Source organism: Clarias gariepinus, chromosome 27, assembly GCF_024256425.1.
Source record: "Clarias gariepinus isolate MV-2021 ecotype Netherlands chromosome 27, CGAR_prim_01v2, whole genome shotgun sequence".
NCBI classification, from domain to species: Eukaryota; Metazoa; Chordata; class Actinopteri; order Siluriformes; family Clariidae; genus Clarias; species Clarias gariepinus.
Genome location: NC_071126.1, coordinates 5,652,828 through 5,667,222, shown reverse-complemented (window position 1 = coordinate 5,667,222; position 14,395 = coordinate 5,652,828). Strand labels below are relative to the sequence as shown.

At 37.5% G+C, this 14,395-nt stretch overlaps 2 protein-coding genes across 4 annotated transcripts in view; one reads left to right on the top strand and one right to left on the bottom strand.

Annotated features, from left to right (window-relative positions):
- The window catches only part of trappc8 (trafficking protein particle complex subunit 8), a 37,641-nt gene extending 30,639 nt beyond the window's left edge, over positions 1-7,002 (bottom strand). For all 3 annotated transcript variants that reach the window (XM_053488812.1, XM_053488813.1, XM_053488814.1), the window contains exon 1: positions 6,716-7,002. In XM_053488812.1, the coding sequence (XP_053344787.1) occupies positions 6,716-6,872 (157 nt within the window). In that variant the 5' untranslated portion in view covers positions 6,873-7,002. The remainder of the gene's footprint in view (positions 1-6,715) is intronic.
- A 2,600-nt stretch (positions 7,003-9,602) lies between these two features.
- LOC128514714 (E3 ubiquitin-protein ligase RNF138) lies at positions 9,603-14,158 on the top strand. Its single transcript, XM_053488540.1, has 7 exons — positions 9,603-9,800; positions 10,481-10,577; positions 11,211-11,287; positions 12,397-12,639; positions 12,790-12,904; positions 13,382-13,489; positions 13,591-14,158. Exons 1-7 carry the CDS (start codon positions 9,715-9,717, stop codon positions 13,654-13,656), a joined length of 792 nt encoding a protein of 263 aa, XP_053344515.1. The 5' UTR covers positions 9,603-9,714; the 3' UTR covers positions 13,657-14,158.
- Positions 14,159-14,395: the final 237 nt, after the last annotated feature.

Below are 14,395 nucleotides of genomic sequence, written 5' to 3'. Positions count from 1 at the left end.
CCGAGGACATGAAGTAGAGGGTAGTGAGTCCATCAGTCTGGGAAGGGCTATAAGACCATGTCTGAAAGATTCCAGCTTCATCCATCCACTGTACGACATATAATTTACAAATGGAGGGCCTTCAACGTGACAGCAACTTTGCCTAGAAGTAGATGCCCATCAAAAATATCACCCAGAAGCACCAGAAAAATAATAAATCAGGTAAAGGACAACCAACACATCACCTCTAGAGAGTTGCAGACCTCTGGAAGCATCTGGAACAAATGTGCATAGGTCTACAATCAGACAAAAATTTAATAGCCATGACATTCATGGGAGGGTTGCTAGAAGAGAGCCTCTGCTCTCAGAAAAAAAAACAAAGCTGCCTGTTTCAACGTTCCCAGAAAGCACTTGGACGAACCAGAGCCCTTCTGGAAGTCCATTTTCTGGACAGACGAGTCCAAAATAGAATTATTTGGTCACAATCAAAACCGACATGTTTGGAGAAAACCCAACACGGCATATGAAAAAAAAAAGAACCTCCTCCCAAGCGTAAAAAGTATGGTGGTGAAAATGTGAAGGTCTGGGGCTGCTTTTCTGCTTCTGGACGACTCCAAGGAACTATGAATTCTTCGCCATAACAAATTCTTGACTTGAATCTCCTGCCATCAGTCACGGAGTTGCTGGAACAAAAATGGATTATGCAACAGGACAATGACCCAAAGCATTCCAGCTAAACTATAAAGGGATGGCTTTAGCGAAAGAGGATTCACACTCTGGATTGGATTGTGGCGAGACCTGAAGAAGTTGCCAGATGTCCCTCCAACCACTCTCAATTGGCTGAGTTCTGCAAGGAGGAGTGGGCAAAATGCCAATAAGTATATGTGAGAGACTGGTTAGTTAAAGTAATGGCTGCAAAAAAAAAAGAGCCCAAGCTACTAATACAAGGGTTCACATACTTTTGCACATGTGAAATTTTCAGTTTTTGTGAAATAAACCGCCTTTGTTGAATTAAATAATGAAAATGTATCTCTTTTTGTGTGCGCGTTCATTATTTGGAAGGTGTGCTTAACACACGGGATTTGGATGTATGTGTAATAAGGTTCGTTAAATATATATATTTAAATGTTTTTTACAAAAACAGTGACCATGTCTGAAGGGTTCAGGCTTTCATACTGAAAGATATATATACACAAAGGCAATAAGTTATGAGCTCAGATATGAGGCTACATAATTATGCATTTCAGTTGCGTCACTTAGAAGCTTCTGTGCAGCATTGTTTATTTCTAAGGCTAATCAGCCAATTACGATCATGGCCAAATTAAACTAAAAACTATCCAATTCCAGTCACTGATCGACTGGTTTATTTCTATAAGAAACGTAATAGGTTTTTTAAATAATAAATTTTGGAGTCAGTACGGCGATATGCGAATTCCCATACAAAAGAATCGCGATTTATAATTTAATCTATTATCCCCTCCCCCAATCTCTAATATTTACACTCTCCGATACAGCAGGTGTCAGTATGCACTTCATTGGTTTGTGAGCTGACATTAAACATAAGAGAACAAGAAAATTAACCGTTGCGCTACGCCTACTGTTACCGATATTTTCATATTTCTTATTATATTCTTATTATATTATTATTATATATATATAATATATATATTATCATATTTCTTATATTGATATTTATTACTTATAAGTTTTAATTCTCTTTTTAAGGTCACTGGCGGTCGTGTAAGCATTTCACTACATTTCGTACTGTGTATGACTGTGTATGTGACAAATAAAATTTGAATTTGAATTTGAAAATAATAAAGACCAACGCTCTCATGTGGCTTCCTACTTTATCTCCTATTGCTATGTAGGTCAGAGGATGAGATTGGCGCGTGCTACGTGGACGCTGGGATTTCGAAAAAAACCAACAGCACTGATGACGTCACACATAAAACGATTGTGTTCTCTCTTATCAAAATGAACCAGACCTTGGGGTAAATTTTTCCTGGAAATCATCCCCGAAGCTCTCAAATGAAAACTCCCTTAATTAACTTTAAAGGAAAAATTTACATTTTGGTCATTTTTAGTCAACCAAATGTGTCGCCAGTGTGCATGTACAAACAAAAAACTAAACATATAGAGTATGTAAACACCAAACTGTTCCTCTTTTGTGACACTTTTCCTGGCTTGTATTAGAGATTTTCCTTTTTAGGAAGTGAAAAAAAAAAGTCCAATAATGTTAAGGTCTGCTGTTAGACTTGGCCAGGCCACTCTTTTCCTCTGATGAAGTGTTTGTGGTATTAAGGTGTTAGATAATTAGATTAGATGCATTTCTCTGTAAAATGGCACACAATATTTCTGTAGAATTTAGAATGGATTCTGCTGTTACCATGAGTTAAATTATTAATAAAGGTTTATCAGTTTATTCCAAGAGCAGCCATGCAAGCCCAAGCTATGACACTACCACTACTATGTTTTTTTTTGGATCCTAAAGAGATCCTTTACATCTTCTCAAATTTGCTCTATCAATCATTTTGCTAAAAGATTAAACTCGGTCCCAGAGCTGTATTTCTTGTGATGTGAATTCCTATTTGGCCTGACTTGGCTGACCTGGTCGATGTCTGGCTGTTAGTCCACCACTGGTTTCTAATTGCTGTCCTGGCTATGCAGAATGCTTGTGCACTGGCTCTGATCGATTTTTTCTTTTTTACCCATCTAGCTAGCTTGTTTGTATCTCAGACATCACTCTTTATGCACAGAGAAACTGTCACGCTCGAACAGATTATCTCTTTTTAGTCTCAAACAAAGAAAACTGTAAACACCGAGTTATACTTTCAAAAACAACTAAAGTGCGGTGTCTGACTTTCTTTTTTTTTCTGGACCTCAAATACAACTGGATAACTGCTTGCCGTCCTTCTGAGCAAAATACCATGCAGAGCGATAAATAGCACCAGTGGTGATGGTGGGTGCAAATGGGAGCAGAATTGTGCCATGATAGAAACCTCTCTGCCTCAGAATGGCAGTACTAAATTCAGACATCTTGTTGGTCTTTCGGCTGCTCCCGGCAAGGGGTCGCCACAGAGGAATACCCAGTCCACACTACAACTTGGCACAGGTTTTTTTTTACGCCGGATGCCCTTCCTGACGCAACCCTCCCATTTATCCGGGCTTGAGACCGTTTTATAATCACCTAGTCTACAATTATGAAGGTGTGTTCTGCTTGAAATGCGTGTGGTGACTGGGGACAGTTTCACTTGACCATGAAGATGGTCTTCTCAGCTGATGCAGGCAGCTGATGGCTTGTGACTGCTGTCACTAATAGTTCAGAACTTAAATTCCTACAAACAGTCTACTAACAAAAGTGGACTCCATAGTAACTTAAATACCTCTCTTCCAGCCTCGTAACACTCGGTATGTCTGCAAATCAATCCCTGCTATTTAATATCACCCAAATGAGAAGGGATTTCCTCTCAAGGTTTCTTCCTATTGCAATCTCAGGGTTTTTTTCCTTGACTGGGATCGCTCGCATGCTTAACACAAGACCGTCTTTAACTCTTTAAATCTTGCCTCAAGACTCATCTATTCTCTTCAGAGTATCGCTGTCTTTAATTGTTGAAATTTTTTATTATATATTTTAACGAAGTTATACCTTTAGGTGACCGTTTTTTTCAATCTGTATTTAATTATTTATTTTGTTGTTTGTTTTATTTGACTTTGTACTTCTTTCAAATTCTTTTAAAACACTTTGCCCAGCTTTACCTTTTAAACGAGCTTTAGAAAACTGAATTCAATCTAATACATTCTGTTGTGTTCAGTGGTGGCTCTGACATTTACGGCATAACAAGAAGAGTTATGGTGAACTTCCCTTTAAGTCCCCGCTGAACAAAAAAAAAAAAAAAAAAAAAAAGAGAGAGGGGGGCACTTTTGTAAAAGTGGGACACCATACCAATGAGACCCCCCCATGCCAACATAACAGGCCATTTTTTTTAATCTAATCCCATCCAAAAGAAAATTTTAAAGGGAAACAAAAAGGAGCAAAAAAGAAAGAAAAATCATTTGCGTTTGGGAGTTTCAGTCGTGTGCCTCTACCATTTTTGGTAAGTGATAAATTGAAGAAAACAGTTCTTAACTGAAGAACATCATTAACATGCAAATTGATTAATGTGAGCGCCATACTACACATAGGAGCTTTATTACACCTGCAAATCATATATAAAACCCCAGATATCAAATAACACACTTTACATCAAGTACATTAAAATGTACTCCGGCCTATAACGGCAGTAAAATAATGTCAGTTTTGTAAACCAGTAGTTGCAATAGATATGTTATGGGGAATTTATCAGTCTCAGTCTTTCATTAGAATTTGCTGGATCACATTATTTGAGGCTTTGTGTGATGAGATCTGACTTCCTTGTGATGAAATCTTTTTTTTTAAGCTATTTTTCTTACAGAAGGTTTGTTCTAACTTCTTTGATTGTGAAGTAATTGGTAGCTTTGACGCAATTTGTGTTCAATAATTCATCTTTACATTTACACTGCCACATTATTACCAACAGTTACATTTCTCATGTGTTGCATAAGAAATAAAAATAAGTAACCAAAAAATGTTACCATGTGCACACAAAACCTTGATCATTCTCCTCTGTGCCTGAATTTCTTTTTTAAGGGAAACATTGATAGAGATATTATCCCCTCTTCCTTCTCCATTTCTTCTTTTGCCTTATTTTTTCTAAACTAGGCACCTGATGGATTAGTCAAAGGTGAACCATTTTTACCTTGGTGTGCAGACTTAGTTTATACTATTTACAATTTTGCATAAAACTTAAAAAATAAAATAAAATAAAAAATACCTCATCTGTAATGTTATACATTATAGAATTATGCATAAACTGTGGTTTACTCTGTAGTCTTTTGTACTGTTACTGATTTTACGATTTGAACTGCGGTACAAATTTAGGGATGAGCTTTTCCCCCACTTAACTCCGCAGTCAGGCTTTAAGCAGGAAAGGGAGATCTGATGCCCACCTAGTTGTTCCTTTGTTAGTGGGAGAGTTTCCCCAGGTGTTAACCTACAGTACCTCACTCACAAATAAGACTCAGTGCTAGTAATACTAAACTAGTAATAGACAACCAATTGCACGAATGTTTTAAACTCAGTCAGGGACAAGTCCTCATTATATCTCCTGCGCAAATAGGTTTTGTGCTGTAAATAAACATAGCTATTGCACATTTTTATTGCGACACTCTGTTGAGGGTTACAGTGCTGAAGGTATCCAAAAATGCAATAATATCCTCTAAACAGTTGATGTTGAGATGCGTCTGATACTTATGCTCTGTAAAGCCTTCATAACTACTCTAATCTGATGTGCTGTAATTTGGCAATTTTTGAGGCTAGTAACTGCAAATGATCTTTTCCTCTGCAGCAGAGGTACAGTAAGTTTTGGTCTTGCTTTCCTGGGACTGTTTTCATCAGGTTGCTTGACGGGTTTTATAAATGCACTTGATGATACTGTTCTTAAAAAACTCTTCCAAAAGAGCTGACTTGAGTCTCTTAAAATAAAAACTGACTGTTGTTGTCGGCTGCGACCCTAAATACAGGATAAAGCGGTATAGAAGATAAGTGAGTAAGTGAGTGTTGTTGTTGGTACTTAATTACATAATTATATGTGCTGTTTCATAGTTTTGGAGGGTCAACAAATAGAACCCTCAACCCTGGTGGTGCGAGCCCACAGTGCCTCCAACAAGCAAATTATTAGATTTTACCAGAATTTAAACAAAATTATAAAAAACAGGGATATTTACAACACTGTGATACTTATAGAATCGCAATATGGATCGAATCGCCAGCTAGGTATTGTGATAATATTGTATCAATGAGCGTCTGATGATTCCTGTCTATAGCAATCATTGCACGTGATGATATGCGTTGTTATCGCTGCCACCATCCAGACTCATATAGAAATGTTAGGCCAATTCTTTTCTTTCAAAAAAAGAATATCAAATGTAAAAGTAACACAGATAAAAAAGATAACTAGTAACAGCAAATACATATTTTTGCAGAAAATTAATAAGCAGTAGTAATAAATTACTATCACCGATGATGTTTATTAACTGACACGAGATACCAGAAAAATAAAGATTAATGTCATACACATCTAACAAAAACATTCTAACAAAACAACTTCCTGTTTAGGACACGCCCACTTGCTGTTTAACTAATCTATGTATTAGCTACAGAGGGTGGAGCCAGCTGATTAGCAGTTAGCTTAGCCATACTAACAAGGCGAGCGCATACAAGCTAACATTTCGGCCTAGTAAAGTCCGAAAAGTTTAGAACGTGAACTAAAGAAGAGGTAGTTAGCCAAGGATATCCGATATCTCCAAGCTGCTCGGGTAACCGCTCAGGTGTCACACTGAAAAGAAAAAAAAAGAAACAGAAAGAAAGAGGGCCGCTCAGTGCTGGGTAGTGTCCCAAACCGAGTAGTACACATCACCCTGGTGGACTACTCAGCGGAAGGGCGACAGTGATCCTGCGCTATATAGTGACATACTAACTAGTAGATGAGAGCGCGGTTTGGGACGGAGCCGCCGTCCGGTTCCTGTCACACTGCTGCGGAGCGGACTCGGGTGTATGCTTGTGTTTACGCGTTGAAAAGAAAAACACAACCCCATAAAACGCATCTGACCCTTTAACAAGAATAAAGACGAGAAGATGTCTCGTGTCAGTTCGTACCTTCCGAGGTCAGCCTGCAGAAAGGCCGCAGTAGCTCCGGGAAACTCAGACTGTTTTTGCGGGTCAGTCTCTCGGCGTCGTCGCTGCACAGCACCGCCACCATGGGCACGAACGAGTCCTGGATGAACTCCTGAACGGACTGAGCGCACCGAGCCATGGCGGCACCCGAGACGGAGAGCTCAGAGTCTGTCCTCTGCCTTACACCGAATTCCAACAAGTTTAAAAACAGCTCCTCTTACTGCTGACAGTCCACAGCGGCAGCCATGTTGTATCCGAACCCTCAGTCGACTCCTAATCAGTTTAACTCCCAGAGAGCACTGCGGGTGTCAGGCGACCGTACAAAATCGGGCGCGTCTCAAATGCAGTGAGGTTCAATACGCAGTGTTCCACATAGGGCGGATAAACTGCTACTACGCACCCTAGATAGTGCGAAAAAATGAGTGTTTGGGCTTCAACCAAGAGGGTTGCTATTATTCATAATAAAAGTCGTGCTAAAATTCCTATCTTAATAATAATAAAAAAAAGTTTTTGTCTGTACATTGGTCAGAAATCGCCCGTTTTTAATGTTTCATATATTGAAGGACCAGAAACTAGTCTTAGAAAATATCTGTCTGTATGTCTGTCTGCCCAGATAGATTTTGTCAAAGCATCACGCTAAATTGGAGGGACATAATTTAATGAAACTTTTTTCTTTTTCTTTGATATAAGTTAAACCTGGTTCATAAATGAAATCAAAATGTTGAGAAAAAAGAAAAGCTATGAGCAGTTATGTGCCAGGCGTTAAATACTTAACCTTACAAAAAAACAATTTCTTTAGTTAGACAGATAGTTCTGCTGTACAGAAAGACAGACAGACATTAATGTGGCCATCAACTTAATGAAGTTGTATGAAATAATAATATCACTTATTACATTAAAGCTGATCAGATTATTTTTAACTTAACTCTTTCTACAAACTCTTTGCTTGTCAATGACGGGTACTCACGCTAGTCACAAATAAAATGTAAGCATGATTTTTATGGGGTCCAGTTTCCATTCCTGTCTCTGTGTGCATGGAGTTTGCATGTTCTTCCCGTGCTTGGTGTGTTTACTCCGGTTCCCTCCCACAGTCCAAAGACATGCAGGTTAGGTTAATTGGCATTAATTGCCCGTAGTGTGTGTGCCCTGAAATGGATTGGCACCCTGTCCAGGGCTTACCTCACCTCATGTCTTAAGTCTCCTGGGATAGGCTTCAGGCCCCCCAAGACCCTGAATACGGGATTAAGCTGTATAGACAGTGAGAGTGTATCTGTTATTGAAACTGGAACTAAATGACCCATACCTGTTCCAGCATGACAGCGCCTCAAAGCAAAATCCACAAAGACAGGATTTTGCAAGAAAAGCGTGTAATATCGCAAGTGTCCTACACAGAGCTTTGACCTCTACCCCACTAAACAGCTTAAGAATGAATTTGAACACCTAATGCACCCCAAAACACCTGAGCTCACCAAGTCTCTTGTGACTGAATGATCACAAATCCTGACATAAGCATTTCAAAAATAGTGAAAATCCTTTAGAGAAGAGTGGAGCTTATTATAAAAGAGGCATTGTATTTGGAAGTAGATTTTCAATCATCATATGTGGGTGTGATAGTCAGATGGATACAAACTATTGGAAATTAAGTGCATGTGGGGTGACCACTGCTAAAGGGGAAAAGTGATTAAAGTTCATGGGAAAGAAAATGGATTCCAGACACCCATAGTTATTTATTAAAGAAAAACAAAAGAATATTTCTGGATATTTTAATAATTAATTAGCCAATCAGGTAAACAACTGAGAAACAGCATTGCATTTCCTCCTCTTCTTCTTCTCCTAAATAATAATAATAATAATAATTTCTTTCTTCATCCTCAATTCCTTCCTTTATTCTTTTTTGCTGTCCTTCCTTCCTCCCTTCTCATCAGTGTCTTCTCAGTTAAATAAATGTGTATTCGTTTTTATCAGATTATTTCTGTAGTTAGCTTCTGACTTGTTCCCAAAGTCTGTAACCTAGCGTTAGCAATAAAACCAACGCGTCATGCGAAAAAAAAAAAGCTCCATTGGAGCGCGCGCGCGCGCGAGAGAGAATGTGTGTGTTCGCGTGTGTCCGGGCGTTTCCAACATGAAAGCCAAGTACTGCCATCTAGTGGTGGCCCTTCATTCTGTATACAGAGTCGCTGGGCCCTGAAGTCTTTCCTTTTCAGAAGACTTTGGGCACGAGACAGGCACATTGTGGACACCCTGGAATCAACAACACCGTTTATGGAGAGTGATTGGAATTTGTATCATCTCTCACCATAAAGTTTGTCCTTATCTGGACCATCTGCAAAACACCATAAGAACTTATTAACCAAGACAAAAATAAATTCAGTCAGCTGGGTCATTTCCTGGCAGGAACACAACCTCAAAGTGAGGCATGTAGAGTTCTTACCAAGAAAGAAAGTCAGACTGTGTTAGTAGTGTCATATTTCATTTCGATCGTTTTTTTATATTAACTCTACGGTTTTACTTTTGAAATCCAAAGCCCTTAATTATCAGAAATATCTCTGCACTGTCGAGAACTCCTCAGCTGCATGAAGTGGATTCCCCCTTTTACCTCATACAGTACAATCCACTCTGGCACAGTATTAGAGACACCATTACAGGAATCTTTTTACAATTTAGCCTTTTAAAAATCTGAAGTGTAGTTTATTTGTTCATAAACAATATAAATTGTTTTATTTATAAAGTTTTATTTTAAAACCATTATTCTGACTATTTCTTTAGCCTGTTCAGGACAACTTGTTTACCATGAGCAAAGACACACCCGGGGGGAAAAAAACCTGGAGCAAAGCCTGCACGTCGTTGTCTCATAACTGACTTGTATAAGGAAGTTGAACTATTTGTTCCAGAAAGTGACGTGCATGGCATGTGTGTAAAAACCACACTGATATGCGCTGACTTTGTTTTTGCTTTCAGTTAAAGCTTAGGAGCTAAAGACTATGGATGCATCTACAGATGACGACTGCCCTGTGTGTAAAGGCACTTTACAGAATCCTTCACAGCCGGTTCCATGCTGTAGAAAAGTGTGAGTAAAATAAATGAATAATGAATAACGTGTGCATAAAGGATATTATATACTCCTTCCTTATATATACAGTATATCTGTGTGTGTGTGTGTATGTATTGCAGCTATATATATATATATATATATATATATATATATATATATATATATATATATATATATAGTTGTAGGTTATTCACTTTTTGAATGTTTGCATAAAAGATATGTCGTGTCAGGAGCAGGTGTTGAACCATTGCTGTAATGAGTACATGACAAATACAAACACTTCTTTGTGTTGCATCCTACAACATTAAGTTAACCAATATACATATGCCAGAGAATGGTATCATACCCAAAAGAACAAAACATACCACTTTCATATCAATCAGTTTAGTCAGTATATTCAAACATTTGGTATTGTTTTATTTATATAAGCGATTAAGTATGTACATACATACAGTATACAGGAAGTTTAAACAGACACATTTAGGGCACTTAAGAGTTTTTCTTTTTAATTAATGTGAATGTAGTATAAAATGTAAAACTTTTTTTAACACATGATCATGATCACAATGATTACAAAAAGAATGCACATAACAGCAGTTCATGACAGCTGCAAAGTGAAAGTATTTCTCCTCAGGGGAAATTCCACTGCATGTGTTTATCAAGCATACAATCATATGTCATCTCTCTCTTTACAGGTTTTGCCAATCATGTTTAAGACAGGCAGTTCGAGTAAGACCCCAGTGTCCGTACTGCAGGAGCCCCATAAATGACCATGCCACTCTGGCATTGGGGGTAAGACCAGACTAGCAATGTGATTCTAAGAATGAGTGATGAACATGTTGTATAATTAATCATATGAATCTATTTTTATGTTTCTTGGTTTTTAAATACATATATGCAGTGTTAAGCAAAAGTTGTAGCGCCCTTTTTTGGTCGAACTTTGTGGAACTTTATTTTATGACTTCATTATTAAGTCAGTACAAAAAACATTTCTGATTTGCAATCATTAGTAATCATTAGTATTCGTAGGTTAGAAAAGAAAGCAACATGTTATGTTAAAAACAACTTTTCAGAATGATAAAGAAACAGAAAAAAGAAGGCTCCTGGGTTTTGCATACATGAAAAAAGAAGCAGGTGTGGCTAGGTCTTCAAGAGGACTGTGCATGTTCAGTAAAACTTAGCAGCTAAATTCCTTATAAAACTGAACAAATTGTTCCTGAAACTATATTTTAATCAAAAGGTTGCCACACCAATAGTTGGCCCCTTTTTTCCATTAATTATGGTTTACTGCTTTGAATAGATTTTTTGTAACTAGATTTTTTTTGAAGACATCCTTGCTCTACAGCAGTCATATATATATATATATATATATAGCAAGTGATTCCTCGATTGTACTACTAAACAACTCTTTGCTTCTATTTTCAGCCTTTCATACGACGGACTTACATTCTGCAAGATGACATCATTCAAACCACACGAGCTGTTGGTCCCAATGTACAACTGTAAGCAAATATATGGATTCAGCATGCAGTGTTGGGAGAAAAATTGCGCCTGTACTTTTATTAAAAGCTGACATTTTGTTCGTTTTTTACCCAAAATCCAGCAAATTACATTATTTAATGCTGAACATTAATTCCCATCATATTCACCCTTTTTTAACTTTTAGGTTTCAGGCTCTCTTCGTGGTGTGTTTTTGTACTTGATGTGGTGTCTGTGTGTGCCGCAGTATTACCATAATTTGCATGTTTTGCTCATATTCATAGTTCATGTTCTTGTTTCTTGGTTATTTATTTTCACTTTGTAATATAAAATGGGATAGGATGGTACTCTGCACCAAAAGTCCCCAGGTGAAATATATGCGAAATTTAAGGTAGGGTTGATGTGCTCATGTCTTCTGAGCCTAGTAAAGACTCTGGCTGCTGAATACTGCACTAACTGGAGCTCGTTAACAATTAACAAGCTGTATGGCATTACAGTAATCCAACATAGTGGTGACGAACACATGAACTAGTTTTTCTGCATTGTGTAGTGACAAAATATTTCTTTTCCTGGCAATATTTCTAAAAGGCTATCCTATTCATATTATCTACATGAGGTTAAAATAAAAGAATGAAATCAATAATTTCCCCAAGGTCTTTTACTGCTGCACATGATGAAAAACAAATGCAATTAATGGAGTTTTTCTTCCCAGTTGGCATGAGCATATTCCTGGACTCAAGAACAAGTGGTTCTGGGAAAATGAGGAATCATTTTCACACATAAATCCACCACTAGATTGAGCACCATAATTAGGAGGAGGTCAAATTAAGTAATAAAGTGTCTGGTTTTTGGCTGGGCAGTGGATTAAATGAAAAAAAAAAGAAAAGTAAAAAAGTGTGTTTCTCTTGAAAACCTGATATACTGTACTTGAATACTTGAGTGAGAGACAAATGAAATATTGAATTCCATCTGTGTCAGAATGAGTCAGCTAAATAAATGACAACTGCTGGGCTACAATATGAATAAACTGGCAATTATTATTTAGTGGGGATAATAAAGGATGTTATAGCCATTTTTTTCAAAAAGTATAATGTCAAAATTCTGTTCTTCTGTTTTTGGTGTCTAACTATAGTCTCCTCGACCGGCTTAGAGCTGCAAGCATGCAGCCTTCACAGATCTGCAGCACTCCAAATGCCAGCTTGCCCAATCAGAATGCTTCAAATGCCGCTGTACAAGATGCTGGCCGTTCTGCTTTCAGACGGCCAGTTCCCACACCAAGAGTCCATGCTCCTGCTGGTCCAGCCACCCCAGCTCCAGTCCAAGCAAACGTCTGTCCTCCTCAGCCAGCTCTTCAGCCAGATGAGCCTCTGTACATGTGAGATTTCTTCATTATTTATTATCCTTTTTTAGATTATTATTTTAGGTTGCTGTTCACCACTAATGTCTGTTATGTATAAGCATAAGCATAAGTTTTAATAATAAGTTTAATTAAATAATAATCTTCTACATTCACTGATTTTATCAGAAACATCATTCCCACCACAACCTATAATTGTCCATACTGCCAGGAAGGCGGCCTGGATGACTTGGATCTGCGTGATCACTGCAATGACAACCATCTCAGTGACCAAAGACGAGTGGTCAGTAAGCTTGAAGAATGCACATAAAAAGCTTAGACTTCATACCGATTTACAATGCCATAACTATTTAAGATAATACAGGGGAACCAGAGCGGAGCAGTAGTGTTGTGAAGATGCCAAATACTGGTGGTTAGCCTTGCCCTTAGTGGTTAGCCTTGCACCTCCTTGCACCTCCAGGGTTCAGGTCCAATTCATGCCTCGGGGTCTGTGTCTATGGAATTTGCATGTTTCCCCCATGCTTGGCATTCTCAAATAGCCTGTGGTGTGTAAATATTGACTAGAGTTACAGAGCACATTTTGTTTAACACTTTTTGTCTCATGTCTGTCTTGCGTTGTCATGTTCATCAGTCTTGTTTATGTAGAAATAGTTCTTGATGAGGAAACTGTTGTTCATGTTCAAGATTTAAGATATTTTATAATGTTTTGCATAAGAAAAAAGTGACAAACTCTATTTATGTGTTCTCTCACGGCTCCTAGGTCTGCCCTGTGTGTGTGTCACTGCCTCATGGTAACCCAACTTACTGCAGCAGGGATTTTATTGGGCATCTTAACCTCCGCCATAGCTACTACATTTCTGACATAAGTGTAAGATCCAGATATTCCCAGAAGCATGCATTAATTTATATTAAATAAAGAAAAAAAATAGTTTTATAATAAATGTTCATATTTTCTTCTTTCCTTAACAGAATATCTTCCAGAATGACGATGTTAACTTGCAAGATGCCATAATAAGGTCATGGCAACAACAATAAACAACATGTTTACCTGCAAATTACCATATTATCTTAAGATTATTGTATAGATGAGTTTAAGGTAAGGATATTAAGAGCATTAAGTGATACAATTCTAAAACTGTGATATTCGACTGTTTATACTGGGTACAGATCACTTGACCATACTACTGTATATATGCATTTAATTAAGCATAGAAAATGTTACTACTACTACTGTAGTTATGCTCATTCATTAATTTTGCTATAACATTAATTTGGACATGGGATGCTTTTCAGAAGAATAGCTTTTTTTCTTCTTCTTTTTTTTGGTAATTTGCTTATTCCAAGCTCCCTGGCATGTCTGGATTTCTATTATATCTTCTGTTTATACAAATACAGTACATTTGCACATTGCCCTAATTGCACTTTTAAAAAAGCTGTTGGTATGAGTAAGCATTATTTCTAACATTTATACTTTTTAAATGACCTCCTCACATGAAGTGTATTTTTTAAATTCTGTACAATAAAAGAATTTCAAATACTTTATGTACTGTATGTATACTTTAAGTATGCCAAAGCCATGATTGGACCCCGCTTTATGTCTGAAATGCTGGTCTCCCAGGAACGCTACTAAACAAAAGGTATACTATAGTATGGACAATACAGTGTTTTGAAACTTTTTATTTTTTATTTTTTATAAATTTACCTCCTGTGGGTCACATCCATTTGCTCACCTATTAGATTAATGTGTTTGGCAACTGTTTAACTATAAAATGAA